Source organism: Ranitomeya variabilis, chromosome 3 (genome assembly GCF_051348905.1).
Source record: "Ranitomeya variabilis isolate aRanVar5 chromosome 3, aRanVar5.hap1, whole genome shotgun sequence".
Taxonomy (NCBI): domain Eukaryota; kingdom Metazoa; phylum Chordata; class Amphibia; order Anura; family Dendrobatidae; genus Ranitomeya; species Ranitomeya variabilis.
Genome location: NC_135234.1, coordinates 640,194,728 through 640,215,275, shown reverse-complemented (window position 1 = coordinate 640,215,275; position 20,548 = coordinate 640,194,728). Strand labels below are relative to the sequence as shown.

The window sequence follows — 20,548 nt, the reverse complement described above, 5'->3', positions numbered from 1 at the left end:
ACATTTTGATACCAACTTCTTGCATTACACAGGTCAGTGAATTGGCAGACAAACGTCACCAGTCTGCGGGTTCTCAGCTGCCATCTGTATCTACGGTGTGCCAAGTATGTAACAAGCCTGTAAGCAATGCTGCCATACACAGCTCGGCAATGGAGACACGGAGAGGGCGACCATCCAGTAAACTCCTAACACAGATAGAGCAGAAGTACTACACTCAACTAATAGAAAGACCCATACCAGAAAGTAAGTCGCTGAGTAGGAGCTTTCATCTAATGCCAGTGCTGCGCTAGCGGAATAAAATCTCAGTGTCTTATGCAGTAGTGTGTTGGATCTGTTCAGACATGAAGGTGGTCACTGGTTCATATTTCGCCCACTTGTTGCACCTAACATACTGAAGGTGGAAGTAAAGTTTTATTTCAAGTGTTCCTGCCCCACCTAGAGAGCTGCATTGCTTTGGAAATTACCTCCATGGGTAACTAGAAACTTGTGTTTCCACTGTTTGCCCTCAAGTAACCTAAGATTGCTTCTATATAAAGCAGGACTGGTTCGGTTAGTAGATGCTTAGAATCCATTCTCTAATACACAAGAAAGTTTTTCCCCATTGAGCCTTCCGGGGTCGTCCAGGAATGTGGTATTGGTCATCAATATGAGAGAGGTGGGGATCTTACACCTGCCCCCTGATTAATTGGCTATTTCTTTCTCCCTTCATTGGGGGACACAGGTATCCATGGGTGTATGCTGCTGTCGCCAGGAGGCTGACACTATGCAAATAAGGAAACGTTAACTCCTCCTCGGCAGTATACACCCTCCGCTAGACACAATGCAACTCAGTTTTTGCTTAGTGTCTGTAGGAGGCGGACCTGGAGCTAACCACCAGATCTGCATTATTTTCTTTTACAGGGTTTTTGTGTTTTATTAATCATTTTCCTTTTTCTTTCAGATTCACTTCTTTGGGTAACAGGGTGCAGCTTCTCACCCTGTTTTTCCCACATTTAAGCGACCGAGAGAGCAGTGTGGTACTCCCCGCATTGCCCCTTCTCGGACCTGCTGGCAGCACTTCGTCGCCTGTCACCCTTATGGGTGTTTCAGGGTGACTTCTTGGTGGCCAGTCCACGCCTTTTCCCCTCCTCACCCCTCTCCTCGGAGAGGGCTGAGAGGAAGACGGTGGTCATCTATAGTGACCTCCCCCCTTCTCGTAAGGGGTTGACGCGTCTTCTGCACCGTCCGGAGATGGTGCGGAAGGAGGATCTTACTCCCAGGACCCTCTTCTTCTCCGAGGGATTCTGACGCGATCCTCAGACACCAAGGAGCCGGATTCAAGCAAGGTAGCAAGTGGGACAGGAGCCCCCCTTTTCACCCCCCCTCCCTTCCCCCCCATGACAGCGCTCACCGCTCTCTAGATTTTCAAATTTCCCGTCTAATCGCGCTATTCCCGGCATATTGCAGCTTTTCTCCTTCCCTCGTTAGGCCACGCCCCCCTTGCTGGTCTAGGCCTGTCAGCGCTGCACTTTCATTTTCTCCAGCACCGGACACGCCCCCTCTGCTGTGCACTGCCTCGGCTCTCCACTCCGACACGCCTCCTCAGGCGCGTCTGCCTATCAGGACGCCGGTTTCTTTTTCCCGGGTACGCCCACTCTTCTGCGCGCCCGAACACAGCTTTGCCCGCCCACCGCTCGCTCCAGCGTCGCATGGCCAGAGAGAACTGCGTCCATCTTGGCGGGCTCCTGCAGCGTCTTCAGGATTCGGAGGGGGACACAGTACCTGTCCTGCTTCTGTAATCGCTGGATGTCTGGTAGGCTCGGCATTCCCTGCCTCCTTCCTCGGCTGTACTCCCTTCAGCAGCATCACCTTCTTAGCGTTCTGCTGCAGTCCTCACTTAAGCAGTATCGCCTGCATAGCGTTCTGCTACAGCCCTCTTCAGCAGTATCGCCTTTATAGCGTCCTGCTGCGTTCCTCATTCAGGCTCTACCTATGCCCAACCCCACACAGGCCTCCGGCTACAAACCCACGGTGACCCATTACGCTTGTGCCCGCTGTTAGAGAAAGTGGGCTTCAGGCCATCCGTCGCCTTTCTGTCTGTCCTGCAGTCCTTCCACCATGTCTGTCTCTCAGGAAGCTCCTAATGCTCGGGATGAGTGCACTCCTCCTCCCCCGGAGTGGGCTGTTGCTATGTCTGTCAGCCTCAGACCTGACAAAAGTGTCCCAGTCCCTGGTACAGGTCCTGGAATGCTTGCCGCTTCTATCTTCTGCCACCAGTGCCACGAACGCCTCCCACAGCGATTCGCTCGCACCTGACCACGACCTGCACAGGGTCAGATTGGAGAAAGGATCCAGAAAGAGGACTCTGTCTAGCTCCTCATCCAGCTCTCCGGAACCCACAGCACCATCTAGAATACCCCTCTCCACCCATTTCCCCTCCTCTGAGGCGGACGTCGGGTCGGATGTACTTTCGCACTCAGAGTCTGATTCAGATACAGATCAGACCTCTGGCACACAGGACATGGTAGATAGCCTTATTTCGGCTATTATTCAAACCCCCTGAACTTAAGGAGGAGGATTCCACCTCCCAGGAGGACTCAGTTTCATTCAAACGGGTGAAACGGCCCTCTAGAGTTTTTCCCAATTACAAAGAGTTTGAGAATACTACATCTAGACACTGGGAACAGCCCGGAAAACGTTTTCCAGGAAGAAAGCGTCTGGATATCTTGTACCCCTTTAATCCAGAGCTAGTCAGCAAATGGTCTGATTCCCCTAAAGTAGACCCGCCGGTTTCTCGTCTGTCCTCGCAGACAGTTCTGTCTATCCCAGATGCAGCGTCTCTTAAGGACATAACAGACAGGCAAATTGAGGCTTTAACCAAATCAGCCTTTGAGGCGTTCGGCGCCTCCTTTGCCCAAATTTCGCCGCCTCTTGGGTGGCGAAAGCCGTGTCTGCCTTGGCCAAGATACTTCGCAGGGGCATCGTGGCTTCGGCTCCTTCGGAGGAACTAGCCGATTTAGCGGACCAGATTGCACACGTTGTGAAATATCTGTTAAATGCCTCCTTGGATGCGGCTGCTTGTTCCGCAAGAGGAAACGGCAACATCATTGCCATTCGCCGTGTCCTTTGGTTGAAGGCGTGAAACGCTGACCCCGCTTCTAAAAAGTCTCTCACTGGCCTTCCATTCCAGGGCTCCAGGCTCTTCTGCACTAAGCTAGACCAGATCATCTCCGACGCTACAGGTGGAAAAAAGCACCTCTCTCCCTCAATCCAGGCCTAAGCACCCCTTTAATCATAGGGGACCCCAGTCCTTTCGACCCTTCCGGCCCTTCTCCTTCTCTGGCGGTTCCTCCCAGCAGGAGCGTTCTTCCGCTCGGGGGAATGGCGAAAACCTTCCTTCAGACCTACCCCTCACTGGAGGGCTAAGAGCCGCTCCTCTAAACCTTCCGGATCTCGCGGCCACAGATTCTCTTCAAAATGATGGGTCACCCCCACCTGGAAATCTTTCCAGGGTGGGAGGCAGGCTTCTTCTGTTCACAGAGGCTTGGTTATCGGTAGTTGACGATGCCTGGGTCAGGGAGATTGTCACATCAGGCTGCAAAATAGAATTTTCTTCGCCCCCAGGAAGATGTTTCTTCCACTCCCATCCACCCAAGCAGCCGTCCCATGCCCCAGGGCTCATCCAGGCCGTCGATGCCCTCCTCACCTCAGGAGTGATCATTCTTGTTCCTGACCGCGAGCGGTTTTTGGATTTTTACTCAAATCTGTTCATGGTTCCGAAAAAAGACGGCTCTCTCCGCCCGATTTTGGATCGCAAACAGTTGAACCGCCACCTTCGGGTGATCGCTTCCATGGAACCGGGGGAATATCTGTGCTCTGTGGACATTCAGGATGCGTACCAGCACATTCCTATTTGTCAGCAGCATCAGAGGTTCCTTCGTTTCGCGATCCAGGAGCAACATTACCAGTTTACAGCTCTCTCGTTCGGCCTAGCATCCGCCCCCAGGGTCTTTACAAAAGTAATGGCAGCGGTCATGGCCATCCTTCGTTCAAAGGGGATCTTCATAATCCCCTATCTCGACGACCTTCTGGTCAAGGGTCCTTCTCACCGGGACTGCGACCAGAGTCTCCAGATCACTCTGGACACGCTGATCCGCCTCGGCTGGATAATCAACAGGAACAAGTCGACCTTGATTCCAACTCAACGCCTCGAGTTCCTGGGCATGGAATTCAACACCATCCAAGCTCGGGTCTTCCTCTCGAAAGTGAAGTTCTCTCTCCACCAGGGCATCAAAGCCTTAAAGCGCCCGGTTCCTCTGACTCTGCGACTCTGCATGAAAGTTCTAGGGAAGAAGGTCGCTTCAATGGATGCAGTACCTTACACTCAATTTCACTCTCTCCCTCTCCAGCTGGCTCTCCTGTCTGCCTGGGACAAGAACCTACTTTCCCTGGATCGCCATCCTCTCAATGTGAGACAGTCTCTCACTTGGTGGATGCTTTCCACCTCCACCCTGCGCGGGAGGTAATTTCTCCCCCTCCGCTGGCATATCGTCACCACCGACGCCAGTCTTCAGGGGTGGGGTGCGGTCTTTCTCCATCACACAGCGCACGGTCGCTGGAAGGTTCACGAGACCCTTCTCCCCATCAATCTCTTGGAGATCAGGGCGATCTTCCTTGCCCTCCTCCGCTGGCAGCCCCTCTTCATGGGAAATCCGGTCCGCGTTCAGTCGGACAACGCCACGGCTGTGGCTTACATAAACCATCAGGGAGGGACTCGCAACAAGCAGGTCATGATGGAGGTGTCACATTTTATGCTGGGCAAAGAACCACGTTCCCGCCTTCTCAGCTGTCCACATTCCAGGGGTGGACAATTGGGAAGCCGACTTCCTCAGCCGTCAGGGCCTCGCGTCAGGGGAGTGGTCTCTCCATCCCACCGTCTTCAACCAAATATGTCAGAGATGGGGAGTTCCGGACGTCGACCTAATGGCCTCCTGAACTAACCACAAGGTTCCCTAGTATGTAGCCAGGTCTCGGGACCCGATGGCCATCTGTTGCGACGCCCTGGTGATCCCGTGGGCCCAGTTCCACATGTCCTCTCTTTTTCCTCTTCTTCCCTTGATCCCAAGGGTCGTAAAAAAGATAAAGGCAGAGAGGGTCCCCGTTCTCTTAATAGCTCCAGATTGGCCTCACAGGTCCTAGTACGCGGAGCTAGTAATCATGCTGTCGGACGTCCCCTGGAGACTCCCAGACCACCCGGATCGTTTATCGCCGGGGCCCCTCTTCCACCCGAATTCTCGGTCTCTGAATTTAATGGTATGGCCGTTGAGGCCGCAATCCTAAGGGACGCAGGTTTTTCTCACAGCGTCATACAGACCATGATAAAAGCTAGGAAACCGGCTTCTTCTCGCATCTATCATAGTTGTTGGAAAGCCTTTTTCCGATGATGCGACGACAACAGCTTGTTCCCTATGGTTTTTTCCTTTCCTTCAGTCTTTGGCTTCCTTCAAGCGGGTCTCGATTCGGGAGTTTCTTTGAGTACTTTAAAGGGCCAGGTTTCCACCCTGTCCATCCTTTTCCAAAGTGACCTAGCTTCCCTTCCCCAAGTCAGGACCTTCCTCCAAGGTGTTGCCCACATAGCACCTCCTTACCATTCCCCGGTTGAGCCATGGGATCTCAACCTCGTTCTCGGCGCCCTCCAACACGCGCCTTTTGAACCAATCTAGGACATTTCCTTTTCTCTCCTATCTTGGAAGGTGGCCTCTATTAGGAGGGTATCCGAGTTGGTGGCATTATCCTGCCGTTCTCCTTTCCTGACTCTGCACCAGGGCAAGGTAGTCCTGCGGCCTGTTCCTGCCTTTCTACCAAAAGTAGTTTTGGCTTTTCACATCAACGAGGACATCGTCCTTCCTTATGCCCTTCCCTGGTCCATCCCTTGGAGAAATCTCTCCACAAGCTGGATTTGGTTAGGGCTATCCGAGTCTATCTTACCAGAACTGCTTCTTTTCACCAGTCCGATCCTGTTTGTCGTCTATGAATGTCGTCAAAAAGGGATCCCCTCTTCTAAATCCACTATTGCTTGTTGGATTCGTTCAGCGGTTCTGGAGGCATACCGTGTTCAGGATAAACAGCCTCCTCCTGGGGTGAGGGCTCACTCTACCCGGGCTGTGGGAGCTTCTTGGGCCGTTCTCACCAGGCTTCGGCTTTGCAGGTTTGCAAAGCTGCAACCTGGTCGTCCCTTCACACCTTCGTAAGGTTCTACAAGGTGCATACTCAGGCTTCTGCGGATACAGGTCTGGGTAGGAAGATACTGCAGGCGGCGGTTTCCCACTGGCCGACCTAAGTCTTCTTTTCTCTGACTATTTTTTCCCACCCTTGGGACTGCTTTTGGACGCCCCATGAGTAACTGTGTCCCCCAATGAAGCGAGAAAGAAAGAGGGAATTTTGTTTCTTACCGTAAAATCTTTCTTGGAGCCTTCATTGGGGGACACAGGACCCTCCCTTTATTTTATACCGTGTTGGCCAACCTGCCGTTGTTTTGGGTTGGTACATAGGTTGAGTTCCTTATACTTACTCCTACGACTGCTTTAGCACCAAACTGAGTTGCATTGTGCCTATCATAGGGTGTATACTGCCGAGGAGGAGTTAACGTTTCCTTATTTGCATAGTGTCAGCCTCCTAGCGACAGCAGCATACACCAATGGTTACCTGTGTCCCCCAATGAAGGCTCCAAGAAAGAGATTTTACGGTAAGAACCAAAAATCCCTCTTTTCTGCATCAGCCAGGTGTACATGGTAGTGGCCGTTCTCAGGTACTGCAGCTCCACTCCTATTCTGTTCAGTAAGACCACCCTTTAGGGTGTAAAGCCTACCCCTTATACAGAGCGTATGAAATGCAGTGTTTGCCTCATGCTGCTATTGGGTTCTGGGCATCGGCTTATACCCCCCGTCCTACCCAGAACATGTATAAAGTAATGTGTCGGAAGGAAATGCTAATAAACACATGGTCAAAATTGTTAGTACCCCTCATTTAATGACAGAAATAACTTGAATCTGACAAAAGTAATAATAAATAAAAGATCTATGAAAATGAACAAATGAAAGTCAGACATTTCTTTTCAACCATACTTCCACAGAATTTAAAAAAGAAAAATAAAACTTATGAAATAGGACTGGAGAGAAATGATGGTACCCCTGAAAATAATCTGACAAAAGGGACATGTTAAATCACGGTGTGTCCGCTAACTAGCATTACAGGTGTCTACAACCTTGGACTCAGTGAGTGGGCCTGTATATAGGGCTACTGGTGCTCACTGTGCTGTTTGGTGACATGGTGTGTATCACACTCAACATGGACCAGAGGAAGCGAAGGAAAGAGTTGTCTCAGGAGATTAGAAAGAAAATTATAGACAAACATGTAAAAGTTATAAAACCATCTCCAAGCAGCCTGATGTTCCTGTGACTAAAATTGCACGTATTATTCATAAATTTAAGATGCCTGGGACTGTAGCCAACCTCCCTGGACGTGGCTGCAGGAGGAAAATTGATGACAAATCAAAGAGACGGATGGTAACTAAGGAGCCCAGAAAAACTTCTGAACAGATTAAAGGTGAACTTCAAGCTCAAGTAACATCAGTGTCAGATTGCACCATCCGTCGTTGTATGAGTCAAAGTGGACGGGAGACGACCAAGGAGGACACCATTGTTGGGAAAAAAAAATCATAAAAAAGCCAGACTGGAATTTGCCAAATTACAGGTTGACAAGCCACAAAGCTTCTGGAAGAATGTCGTTTGGACAGATGAGACAAAAATTAAACTTTTTGGCAAAACACATCAGATCTGTGTTCACAGATGGAAAAATGAAGCATGTGAAACATGGAGGAGCCTCTGTTATGTTTGGGGCTGCTTTGCTGCATCTGGCACAGGGTGTCTAGAATCTGTGCAGGGTACAATGAAATCTCAAGACTATCAAGGGATTATAGAGAGAAATGTGCTGCCCAGTGTCAGAAAGCTTGGTCTCAGTCGCAGGTCATAGGTCTTCTACAGGATAATGACCCAAAACACAGCTAAAAACACCCAAGAATGGCTAAGAGGAAAACATTGGACTATTCTGAAGTGGCCTTCTATGAGTCCTGACCTAAATCCTATTGAGCATCTTTGGAAAGAGCTGAAACATGCCGTCTGGAAAAGGTAACCTTCAAACACGAGACAACTGGAGCAGTTTGCTCTTGAGAAGTGCGCCAAAATACCTGTCGAGAGGTGCAGAAGTCTCATTGACAGTTACAGGAATCATTTGATTGCATCAAAAGGTTGTGCAACAAAATATTAAGTTAAGGGCACCATCATTTCTGTCCAGGCCTATTTCATGAGTTTTATAATTTTTGGTTATAATGTGGAAGCATGGTTGAAAAGCAATGTCTGACTTTCATTTGTTCATTTTCATAGATCTTTTATTTATTATTACTCTTGTCAGATTCAAGTTATTTCTATGGCCATTGTGGGTTTTTCTGTCATTAAACGAGGGGTAATAAATACACACTACTACTTAAATACGGAGTAGAAAGACGAAACAGCAGAAATAATTAAAATGTTTGTAAGTTTATTGAAAAATAATTAAAAACATGAAAAATACCAAAAAATAAGCTATAAGAACCACACATGACAGAGCACACAAACAGGGACTTCTGAAAAAATCAATATACATGTACCAAGCCAGGTATGCTTAGAGAATTAATGCCTTATGAAAAGCATATTTCTCCTTCGCCTCATTGGGGGACACAGGACCATGGGTTATGCTGCTGTCTCTAGGAGGCTGACACTAAGCTGAGACAAAAAAAGGTTAGCTCCTCCCCTGCAGTATACACCCTCATACTGGCTTCCAGACACCCAGTTCAAGCTTAGTGTCCGTAGGAGGCACACTGATTTTTATTCTCATGGATTTTTTCTTTTTAATCTATTCCAGACGAAGGGGGCGACGGATTCTTTCATGGTCCGATCTCCCCCGAACCAACAACAGGCGAGCACGGGAGTTTCACCTCACCGTATCCTCTCCTGCGACATATTTATGAGCAGATAAATATAATTAACTGTGCTGCCAAATATATATAACACTTAATTATATGTGCAAAGAATGCTACATAAAGTGCCAATGAATAAATACCCATATACAAAAATAAATAATCTACAAGATGACCTAAAGTGTCCTAAGGACACTTTAGGTCATCTACAAGTCCACATTTATTATTTATTTATTTTTGTATATATATTTAATGGGTATTTATTCATTGGCACTTTATGTAGCATTCTTTGCACATATAATTAAGTGTTATATATATTTGGCAGCACAGTTAATTATATTTATCTGCTCATAAATATGCTTTTCATATAAGGCATTAATTCTCTAAGCATACCTGGCTTGGTACATGTATATTGATTTTTTCAGAAGTCCCTGTTTGTGTGCTCTGTCATGTGTGGTTCTTATAGCTTATTTTTTGGTATTTTACATGTTTTTAATTATTTTTCAATAAACTTACAAACATTTTAATTATTTCTGCTGTTTCGTCTTTCTACTCCGTATTTAAGTAGTAGTGTGTATTTATTACAGTTTTTGACGTTTTGCAAAAAAAAATTTTTCTAAGACTGTGTTTAATATATTAAACGAGGGGTACCAACAATTTTGACCACGTGTGTAGCAGTCACACATAAGAGGCTCTGAATCTGCTGTCTAGGAAGTTCTGAGGTCTTCATACACACAAACTTGGAAGCCATTTCTGCCGAATTCAATATATTATGTGTGTGACCAACGTTACTCCCTTCAGTTGTCTCATCACTTGTTGCGTGAGGTTTGTGTCCTGTTTTTAGTAGTATGTGAGAGAGAATTGTTGAATGCTGAAATATAATGTCCATACCAGAGTAAACTAGGTGTGATTACCTGATCTGCTTTCTAATTTGCAGATATGACAAACGCCTGGTGGTGGATAAAGGACCCAGCTGTGCTGGAATCACTGCTGAAAGCTTTACATCCTCGAGGGATGCGTGAAAAGTCTTTGCACAAACATCTCACAAAACATCTTGTGCATCTCAAGGAGATGTGCGCCCGGTCTGCCACTGGTAAGAGACTTTATTTTCTGCTTACCATATTTGCATGGTTTTATAAATGAATAATTTGATAAAGTAGTTATCACTAATTCTCCTTGTCTTTGTACCTACTGTAGATGCACTCTTCCAGTTCACACCCACTGAAGGTCACCCTGTGAGTCAGGAAAGACTGGACAATTGGTCAGTGGAGCAATGGACATTTCAAGTGGATCTCTCTGTTCTACAATGGGTGGAAGACTTGGAACTGAGGGTCATGATGTCAGACTTGCAGCTACGGGTCAGTCTAACTTACCATTTGTGTTACTTGCACATCGACAATGTCAGAATAGCCTAAGAGAATGCACTGTAACTTTCATGGCTTTAACATTTTTCCAGGGCTGGACCCCTCCTAGTTTAGACTCCATTCGGAGTGACCTAAAATACTTTGAGCACAAAGTAGAAGCATCAGATGATATCCTTGCAAAAGTGAAAAGAGAAGAAGGGCGAGCACATCGAGAGCCAGGTAATCCGCTAGACATAGCTGTGCTCCGGCTGCTGGACCTGGAGCAGAATGTAGAAAGAAGATATCTGAAGGAACCACTGTGGATATTGAGCGAGGTGCAGCATGAGAAGATTGTCATCACTGACCCAGAGACCTCGTCTACCACTGAAACGTAAGAGCAGTAATCCCATCCTCCGATTCTACGATGCCTTTACTATCTTTATAACTTGTTCATGATATACACATCTTTACATCGTTTGTTTGTGGCAGTCAGTACAGCATTACATCCCGTCTGCGTCTGTGGCGCCAAACAGTGGAGCGATGCCGAAGTTCAGCTCAGCTATCTCTGTGTGTGCAGCAGCTGGAGAAGTCCTTCGCTTGGGAGCGTTCAGTTAATAAAGTGGTAAGAGACTGAGTGAGCTCTTGTAGCTTTTATTTCATGCACCTCAGTTATTGTGCTTTATTTTTACGTCTTACTCTATATGTTTTAAAGAACCCTGCCGTTATTTTTTCCAGACTTGCATTTATTGTCGAAAAGGTGACAATGATGAAAGCTTGCTGCTCTGTGATAGTTGTGATCGTGGTTGCCACACTTACTGCCATCGGCCTCGGATGACTGAGATCCCAGACGGAGACTGGTTTTGCCCCAACTGTATTTCTTTGGTAAGTGATTTATAGTAGAGTTTGTTTTAAAAGGAAGCCGGGCAGGACTTTGAGTCACGGATGAATGACATTGCTTGGCAGGGCGGTGATTGGCATGGTCAAACACGTTTCCTTTCAGAAGTGGATATTCCTCTGCTGATAAAATCAACTTTGATTGTTTATATAATGAAACTTCAAGTGATGATTTTCAGCAAGTGCATCCACCATCGCAGCATCCTGTCCACCATGCTGCTGTATTAAGCATGTTCTGCCTGAAACCTCCTCTGCATATCTGACCCATGTGGACACGCACTTACCGAAGGCAAACAGTGTTTGCAAAATTACTCTTAATGTTACTACATCTATATAGACATATGTTTATAAATTCTGTCAGTTGTGTGTAATTTATTTTCACTTTTTTTTTTTTTCTAGCAAAGCGAAAGCGAGTATCTACGACCCAGCGGCTCCTCAAAAAGAGCCAAAAAAAGCGTGCAACGCTATCAAGACGACAGTCCCTTGAAGCAGTCGCGTCGAAAAGAGCCAACAGCAGTCTCACAACAATCCCCAGTAGATGTGTCACTAGCAAAACGGAGACGAATCGGAACTCGAAGCCAGTGCCCTGACTTAACGTTCTGCGAGTGAGTCCGAGAGCACATTTTCTTTGCCTCTTCACAGTATTGCGATCACCATAAAATACTATTTCTGTATCGCTTCATTGAGGGACACAGCAGAGAATGGCCGTAAGCTGCTGCCACGCGGAAGCTGACACTAGGCACAAATAGCTCCTGTTCAGCTGGGTCAGAAAGCACTTTTTTTTTTTTCTCTTCAGAGGTGCAATAACTATGATATACTATACTATACTATATACCTCTATACCGTTGATGGGAATGCGACGTCATGTTGCACTTCTCTCCATTAAAATATTAAAATCCATAGAATATTTCTGAAAGAAAAAGATACAGACATCTATAACTTCTAAAGATGCAAATAAATCCAATTTCTTGTGGACACTATGAAATCTTGTTCCAAGCTTTCCAGGAGAGCGGAGGCGGTTATTCACAAAAGAGGCCATATTCTTTGTTAAAACCCATAGTTTGGGCATGGATCTTCCAACAAGCTCATATATAAGTGATGGTCAAATATTCACCTCCTTCGTGTGTAATTTGGTGTAGCTTATATTCTCCTGATGGAGCAGCAGACACAGACTTGTTCACACCAGTGATATATATATTCTGTACTCTGGACTGCAATAATGAGTTTTTGCAATTTATGCAAAATATAATGTGGCTTGTCCAACTGTTTGGTTAATTTTGGTGAACTATAGTGAATTGCTGGCGACATCCTTTTGAAGTATCTAATTTTGTGCGATTGATGCCTCTGTCTGCTGAAGATCTGACAGTTAAACCCTTGGCAATCTGAATGCCAGCCAGTTCCTTTCTTTTATATCAGAATGCTCATTTTGATTGTAAAAATATTCTTCTAATCTAAGAGTAGGGCTAGCGCCTGTGTAACCATGACTTCTCTGTTATTTAGAATCATCTTGATGGAGATGGAGTCCCATGATGATGCCTGGCCGTTCCTAGAACCCGTGAACCCGCGCCTTGTACCTGGCTACAGGAAAATCATCAAGAACCCTATGGATTTTTCCACCATGCGGAACAAGTTGCTGAATGGACGGTAAGTCTTTAATAACAGAGTGCGTACTATATTAACATTGTAGAAAATAGATTTTAGGAGTTTATTAGAGCAAACGTTTACTATGGCTAGTAGTAAGGATAGCCATTTGGTCACTCTTACTAGGATCACTGCATGCTGGTCAGATTTTTGCTTTGTCTTTAATGGTTTTTACGGTCACATGTTATTGATTGGTGGGTGTATGACACATGGCACCCACAGGGCTCAGCTCCATTGTGCCAGGTACTGCAGATCTGCTCTTATTCTCTTGAGCTGACTAATACCTGCTAGCACGCAGTACGCATTAGATGGATGTGTGCAGTGCAGCTCTGGTCAATGATTACATCCAGCGGAGATACTACCAGGTATTTGCTGGGGGTGCTGATGCTGGACCCCCTGTGATCTGATCTTGGTGACCTATTACATAGATTGGTCACAGGAAATGGATGACCAGACCACCCCTTAAGATGCATGCTTTCTGTTGATATGCCTTCCAGGGTAGGACGGGAATACATCTGTATATTTTATAAAGCTCTTGTGTAGTGAAATTCCCACTCAGTGTGTATAATACAGACTGCTCCCCTCCTATATCACCGTCTTCTCTCTTCACGTCTGTAGATATACCAGCTACCAAGAATTTGCAGAAGATGCCGAGCTCGTGTTCAGTAATTGCCAACTGTTCAATGAGGATGACTCTGTCGTTGGGAAGGCTGGACTGGTTCTGAAAAAGTTCTATGAAAGCCGATGGGAGGAATTCAACCAAGAGCGAGAAAACATTTCCCTTTGAGGCTGGAGCCGCAATTTCTCTTAGTTTTACCATTTGTTCGTGCATCTCTGCAACACTGAAAAAACGGGTTTATCTCTCTTATTGTCCGTTCATCTTTCAAGGTGCGCACCCCACTTTGAAGAGAAATTTTGACAACTTCAGGTTTAATTTCTCATTACCTGGGGCCCTTGCACCCCTTCTCAAATCCATTTTCCCAGTGTGTCTGAATTCCTTTCACTCCCTCTGAGGTTGGACTTTTCACCGTTGTCACCAGGGCGGCCCACCCTCAACCACAGGTAGCTGTGCTACCATGCCCGGCTCATCTTGGCCATATCTTCATTCACATCTCAGTGTTAAGTATGCTTATGTAGACCTGCTACTAAGCGTCCATGAGCCAATATGTTTCACGCCTACTGAACCTGGATATCCCCGCTGAAATACGCACGTTTACATGTATTCCACTGCGACATCTGCATTAGTGTAACATACAAAATGCACATATGTATACTGTACTTGTATACATAGTCCATCCATTCACCCACCATTGGCACCAAGCTGCCTAATGATGAGCTACATCTTAGCTGTACTAGGGTTGGTCAGAAGTTGTCACATGGCCATATTCAACGCTTTCAGTAGCTGCTCACTCCTGTTCCTGTCGCCGGGTTTTTAACCCCTACACCAGGACCTATTCAATAGCAATAGCGACTTTGTGCATTTTTTTTTTTGGGACCATAGATGAGGTATCTGCTTTCTAGCGTGTGGTGTCATACGGGCCAGTGTTCGGTGCCAGAACAATAAATTTGTGTCCCAGGCCTGAACTTGGATCTTATCACCTCCAACCATGTCTTGTTCAATGTGCTGCTTCTTTTAGTTAATCACTGTTTGTGTTATAAAGTTTTTTTTTATTTTTTTAGTCTCCATCCTTTTCCGGCACTACCTCCTCCCATGCCAGCGGCTCCTCTTCTGTCATTTGCCCCCTTATGTTGAGATTGAGGTACTTGTTATTGTCGAGTAGAAGTACCCTTGGCCTTCATTGGCCTTAAGCACTACAGGGTTCCCAGAGGACATTTGCTACAATCGTTTTTTTGTTTGTTTTTTTTGTATTTTTTTTAATTTGACTTTTATAGTACGTTGTGTAGAATCAATGTTACCTCTTCCTTTTTTATTGACATTGTCTATTTATTTATCATGGTGTCGGCTCTATAGCCATTTGCTTTTGGTATTTAAAATCTTGTCTGTTTGAACATTTTCCAACCTCCGAAAGACTATTTTACCAGTAAGTGCTGTAGCAGTCTGTGCACCTCCACCCCGACAGTGACCTTTTATTAGGTTAGAGATCATTCATTTGGTTCCCCAGAAGCATCATGAGGTTTATTTCAAAAACTGGTCTGCATCCGTGCGTTACTGAGAAGTTTCGTCATTCAGGTAGTACAGGACCATTGTGTGGATTGAAGATGTAGTCTACTTTTCTTCTATTCATTCCCTGATTGGTCTGGCCCGAGATTTATACATTGATCCATACACTAATCCATTGAATATGTAATACTTGGCAAATCTAGAAATGGGAACAAGTTCTTGGTATAAACCAGAGGGGATCTGTACACTCTGATTCAGCCAGTCCATTATATGTTGTTTTGCCTTGAATTTTTTTTTTTTCTCAAGACATTCTCCTTCCATTCTAAAAAAGCGCAGTGCCAGCACATTCCACCCCATTCCTTTGATCTAAGTTCTGCCTGTACGCATAAGTTTTAGGATACCTTCTCATTTCAGGTTAGTCGTCTTCAGGTTAGTCTGGTATAGCTGATCTTGCACTTTACGAGGGTGGTCTTTCCTAGTAGAACATCCCAAAAATCTCAAATCTTTACCCCTTCAGATCTGAAAGTCCAAGGCTCACATGGGTTAGACCCATACATTCCTTCCTCAAGTTTCACAAGTAATAGGAATATGGGCTGGTGTATTTGGATTATAAAGCAATATTTGACTGCAACCATCACGTTGCATTGTAAAGCAATAAACTGTATTATCCTTTGCACTATACCCAGTGAAATGACAGTCTCAAATCGGTGAGAAAATCATCGTCTGGAGTCTTACACTGGATTATCTGTTCTGTTGGGTAACAAAGTGGGGAACTCATTTAGTTTTATGACATGTTTAGCAGGCAGAACTACGCAAGGTAGATCTTTAGATGTAAGCTGGCGCTGCACTCAAATATTTTTCTATTTCGGATGTTTAAGAGTTGTTTTTTTTTTTTATTTTGGTATTAAGTAGTAGACAACAAACTTTAAAATAAATTTATAAAATGCAGACATATTTATTTTTCTCTAAGTGACCGCCATATCTTTGAGTAATGTTAAAGCCTTTGTTGAGATATTTGTAATACTTGATTTTACCATCTGATTTCTCTGGGTGCTGTTGCTTCCGACAGTAATGACCAGGTTTACCTTATTCTAAAGTTGTATGTGTTGATGTTCCTCGCAATTTTCCACTTTCTTTAAAGTCTAACTTTAGATCCTGCATACTACTGATCTATTGTAGTGGTTGGATAAGTTAAGCGATAAATTCTGTCTGTCTTCAGTCACCACTAGAGGGAGCTTGGGAGTCCACTCTATACTGTTAATGTATAAACAGTATGCAGCAAGCCCCCCTAGTGGTGACTGCAGACAGCCATTTTATTTTTAAGCATAGAAAATACAAAGGGAGTTTCTCATCATAAATAATTAAAACTGCAAAACAAGCTACTATACTTGTTAAAAATACTCTTGATTTGTAAAGATGAAGGGATGTTTAATTTTGTGTTGCCCACTGCTTAGGTTGCTGGCCACTGATGCATTCTATCAGATGTGGCCAGTCTCTTATGCAAGGAGCACAGCATTAATAAGCTCTTTTCTACAGAACGTGTAAGCACTGCTCTGTAGCTTGCCAGATGGCTGGATTTGGCCAGCCTCCGTGCTCCTCCGATGCTGCAGAGACAAAGCTGACTTTGGTAGCATCAGAAAGTGCAACGTTCGGGCCAGTGTCTCAACGACAACACTGGTCCAAACTATGCCAAAAAACTATTCGGACAAGAGAAATATATATCAATTTGAACTTATCTTTATTAATAAACAATAATTATAATACATTGCATAAAAGTAGTAGAATTAAGCAGTAAAGGGTTATTATAGGATTAATAATGCATGCCCAGAAGATTAGATTACAATGCTAACTCCTCCCAACCACCCAGGGTATGTTTTATGTGCGTGGATCCATACTGCAGAAAGGTACTAATGAAAACTAGTGGGGTAAAACTCGCCTTAGGCTTTGTGCACACGTTGCGGATTTGCCTGTGGATCCGCAGCGGATTGGACGCTGCGGATTCGCAGCAGATTTCCATCCGGTTTACAGTACCGTGTAAACCTATGGTAAACAAAATCCGCAGTGCCCATGCTGCGGAAAATACCGCGCGGAAACGCTGTGGTTTGTTTTCCGCAGCATGTCAATTCTTTGTGCGGATTCCGCAGCGTTTTACACCTGCTCCTCTATAGGAATCCGCAGATGTAGAAACTCTGGAAATCCGCAGGTAAAACGCAGTGCGTTTTACCTGCGGATTTTTCAAAAACTGAGCGGAAAAATCCACACAGATATCCGCAACGTGGCATTGTTTTTGATATAGCACAATAATGCTGAATCTGACATGGCAGCCAATAGTCATCTCTCCTATAGGTGTTTATAGATTTTAATTCTAGTCCAAACTGTTGAAGGGAATCTGTCAGAAGGTTGTTTGCTATCTCCTCTTAAAGCAGCGTAATGTAGGCAAAGAGAAGCCGAATACAACAATATATCACTTAGATTACTGGGTGCAGCCGTTATGACACAATCAGAGATTTTAGATTTAGAATGCAGCAGAGGTGAGAAAGCTAACCCCGCCCACACCACAGCTAACCCCGCCCACCCCAGGCTCTCCGTGTACAAAGTCCTTAGACAGTGAGGTGCGTAGCTGCAGCACTAGTCTGGCAATGTTATCCTCTTGGTGATAAATCCTTCACATCACTGAATTCTGTGTTTCTGCATCTATCTCCTGTCTTCAAATTACATAGTAAAAACTTGCTGACAGATTCCCTTTAAATCGGTCAGGAGTGTGCCCTTCAAAAATGACAAGCAGGAGACCTGGGCAGCAGTGGGCCCTAAGGATTGCTAACAACCCTTTAATCAGCACAGATTTTCTTTGAGATGATAAGGTAAAAATACTCACTTTAAAGGGAACCGGTCACCCCCCAGGGTGTTTTTAAGTAAAAGAGCCACCTTCAGCAGCACTAAAGGCCCCGTCTCACATAGCGATTTACCAACGATCACGACCAGCGATACGAGCTGGCCTTGATCGTTGGTAAGTCGTTGTGTGGTCGCTGGGGAGCTGTCACACAGACAGCTCTCTCCAGCGACCAACGATCAGGGGAACGACTTCGGCATAGTTGAAACTGTCTTCAACGATGCCGAAGTCCCCCTGCAGCACCCGGGTAACCAGGGTAAACATCGGGTTACTAAGCGCAGGGCCGCACTTAGTAACCCGATGTTTACCCTGGTTACAAAAAAAACAAACAGTACATACTCGCCTTTCGGTGCCCGTCCGGTCCCTAGCCGTCTGCTTCCTGCTCTGACTGAGCCGCCGTACAGTGAGAGCAGAGCGCAGCGGTGACGTCACTGCTGCACGCTGCGCTCTCGCTGTACGGCCGGATCTCAGTCAGAGCAGGAAGCAGACGGCTAGGGACCGGACGGGCATCAGATGGTGAGTATGTAGTGTTTGGGTTTTTTTTACATTTACGCTGGTAACCAGGATAAACATCGGGTTACTAAGCGCGGCCCTGCGCTTAGTAACCCGATGTTTACCCTGGTTACCAGTGAAGACATCGCTGGATCGGTGTCACACACACCGATTCAGCGATGTCAGCGGGACCTCAACGACCAAAAAAAGGTCCAGGCCATTCCGACACGACCAGCGATCTCACAGCAGGGGCCTGATCGCTGGTACGTGTCACACATAGCGAGATCGCTACTGAGGTCGCTGTTGCGTCACAAAACTAGTGACTCAGCAGCGATCTCGCTAGCGATCTCGCTATGTGAGACGGGGCCTTAAGGCTGCATTCTGTGAAGGTGGCTCTTATCTTTAGCATCCCTAGGAATGCTGAAATAATCAGTTTTATAAATTTGGCGCCATAACTCTATTGAGTCAGGGAGGTATGATTCACCCTGACTCAAGCGCCTTGCAGCCATGCATCATCCCACCGGGCGCCGCCTCCTCTGTCGTGACGTCACCGGCGCCTTCGTGTAGCCGAGGCCCCAGATCCCGCCCCGCAGTGTGTTATGATGTATTCACACTGCGGGGCTGGGAATCTGGCGCCTGTGCAGTGGAGCCGGTCACCGTGCTCCATTGAAGATAGTGCCGAAGTCTTGCAAGATGCAACACAGTGCGGGGCAGGATCTGGGGCCTCGGCTACATGAAGGCGCCGGTGACGTCACGACAGAGAGGAGGCTGCACCCGGTGGGATGATGGACGGCTGCAAGGCGCTTGTGTCAGGGAGAAATCATACCTCCCTGACTCAAGAGGTATGGCGCCAAATTTATAAAACTGATTATTTCAGCATTCCTAGGGATACTAAACATAAGAGCCACCTTCACAGAACGCAGCCTGAGTGCTGCTGAAGGTAACACTTTTACTTAAAAACGTCCTGGGGGGTGATAGTTTCCCTTTAATGACAGCCTTTTGTTACAACTTTCATTTTAATATGAATTAGTGTCAATAGTTACAAGGCAGTTTTAAAAATGTAAATATTGTCCTCCCTTATAGGATGTATCCAGAGTTTATCTTCTCTATATTAACTGCCCTCTTCTTTGCTGAGAAACATTGGCATAGGTGGGTATTTGTTTATTCTTGCTGTGCATGGATCCTTCTTATCAACTTGACTGATACGACATGTGAGCTGTGTCTGCTTTCACATCGCTATATAAGCTCTCTAATAATCCATTTTGTGACACGGAGGCCTTGACATTTCAGTGCAGTGCGTTACAGTTCCTTACAATTGAGGCTTTATTTCAAACACAAGTCACTTCCATGGAAGGTATGTGTATGAAAGCTGGCAGCAGATACATTACCGAAAAATGCTCAACAACACAAAACAGAATAGGAAAAACACAGGTTTAGTCTTTGCTACACTGAATGAGAGTGAGTGTGGATTTTGTACCAGTGCACTAAGCATCTCTGTATGACTGCGTTCCCCATCACGGTCAGTCCTGCAGCTACGAAGGTGCTTTGGACCCACACCAGAATACCCCCACCAGCTCTCACATCCTTCTATATTATTTTTTATATATATATGTAACCAAACTGTGTTATAGTGACTTTTGATAAATGTACAGTTTTTTCTGTGAATTTTAAATTTATTTCTTTCTATATTTTTAGGACCAATCTCGTTTCTAAGAAATTAAACAAACAAACAAAAAAAATTTAGAACTTCACGTTGTTGCACATGTGCTGTAGTGTGCCCTTTAGCAGCTGAAATAAAATAAAATTGAGTCATAGAAATGTATTGATCTTTCTGTCTGTTTTTCTCAAACAAACACGAGCATGAAACAAGCTTGAGACCATACAGTTTGTATGTATTGTGAATGCTTGTCCAAATGTTCCATGCCTGATACGATTATCACTAGACTGTTAAAGGAACAGTGCAGCTAGGAATGAATAGACATATAGTGGCATGTAAAAGTTTGGGCACCCCTGGTCAAAATCACTGTTATTGTGAACAGTTAAGCAAGATGAAGATGAAATGATCTCTAAAAGGCTTAAAGTTAAAGATGAAACATTTCCGCTCAAACAAATAAAGGGAACACTAAATCCCACATCCTAGATATCACTGAATGAAATATTCCAGTTGTAGATCT

At 45.4% G+C, this 20,548-nt stretch overlaps 1 protein-coding gene across 6 annotated transcripts in view; it reads left to right on the top strand.

The window, feature by feature from the left end:
* The window catches only part of BAZ2A (bromodomain adjacent to zinc finger domain 2A), a 67,655-nt gene extending 47,445 nt beyond the window's left edge, over positions 1 to 20,210 (top strand). For 2 of the 6 annotated variants that reach the window (XM_077297615.1, XM_077297618.1), the window contains 9 exons: positions 33 to 243; positions 9,930 to 10,085; positions 10,190 to 10,350; positions 10,449 to 10,726; positions 10,825 to 10,957; positions 11,071 to 11,217; positions 11,629 to 11,834; positions 12,730 to 12,873; positions 19,458 to 20,190. In XM_077297615.1, the coding sequence (XP_077153730.1) occupies positions 33 to 243; positions 9,930 to 10,085; positions 10,190 to 10,350; positions 10,449 to 10,726; positions 10,825 to 10,957; positions 11,071 to 11,217; positions 11,629 to 11,834; positions 12,730 to 12,873; positions 19,458 to 19,656 (1,635 nt within the window). In that variant the 3' untranslated portion in view covers positions 19,657 to 20,190. Of the gene's footprint in view, positions 1 to 32; positions 244 to 9,929; positions 10,086 to 10,189; positions 10,351 to 10,448; positions 10,727 to 10,824; positions 10,958 to 11,070; positions 11,218 to 11,628; positions 11,835 to 12,729; positions 12,874 to 13,488; positions 17,184 to 19,457 lie in introns of those variants that run through there. The other 4 variants (XR_013223999.1, XR_013224000.1, XM_077297617.1 and 1 more) reach the window with 4 other exon arrangements.
* The last annotated feature ends 338 nt before the right edge of the window (positions 20,211 to 20,548 follow it).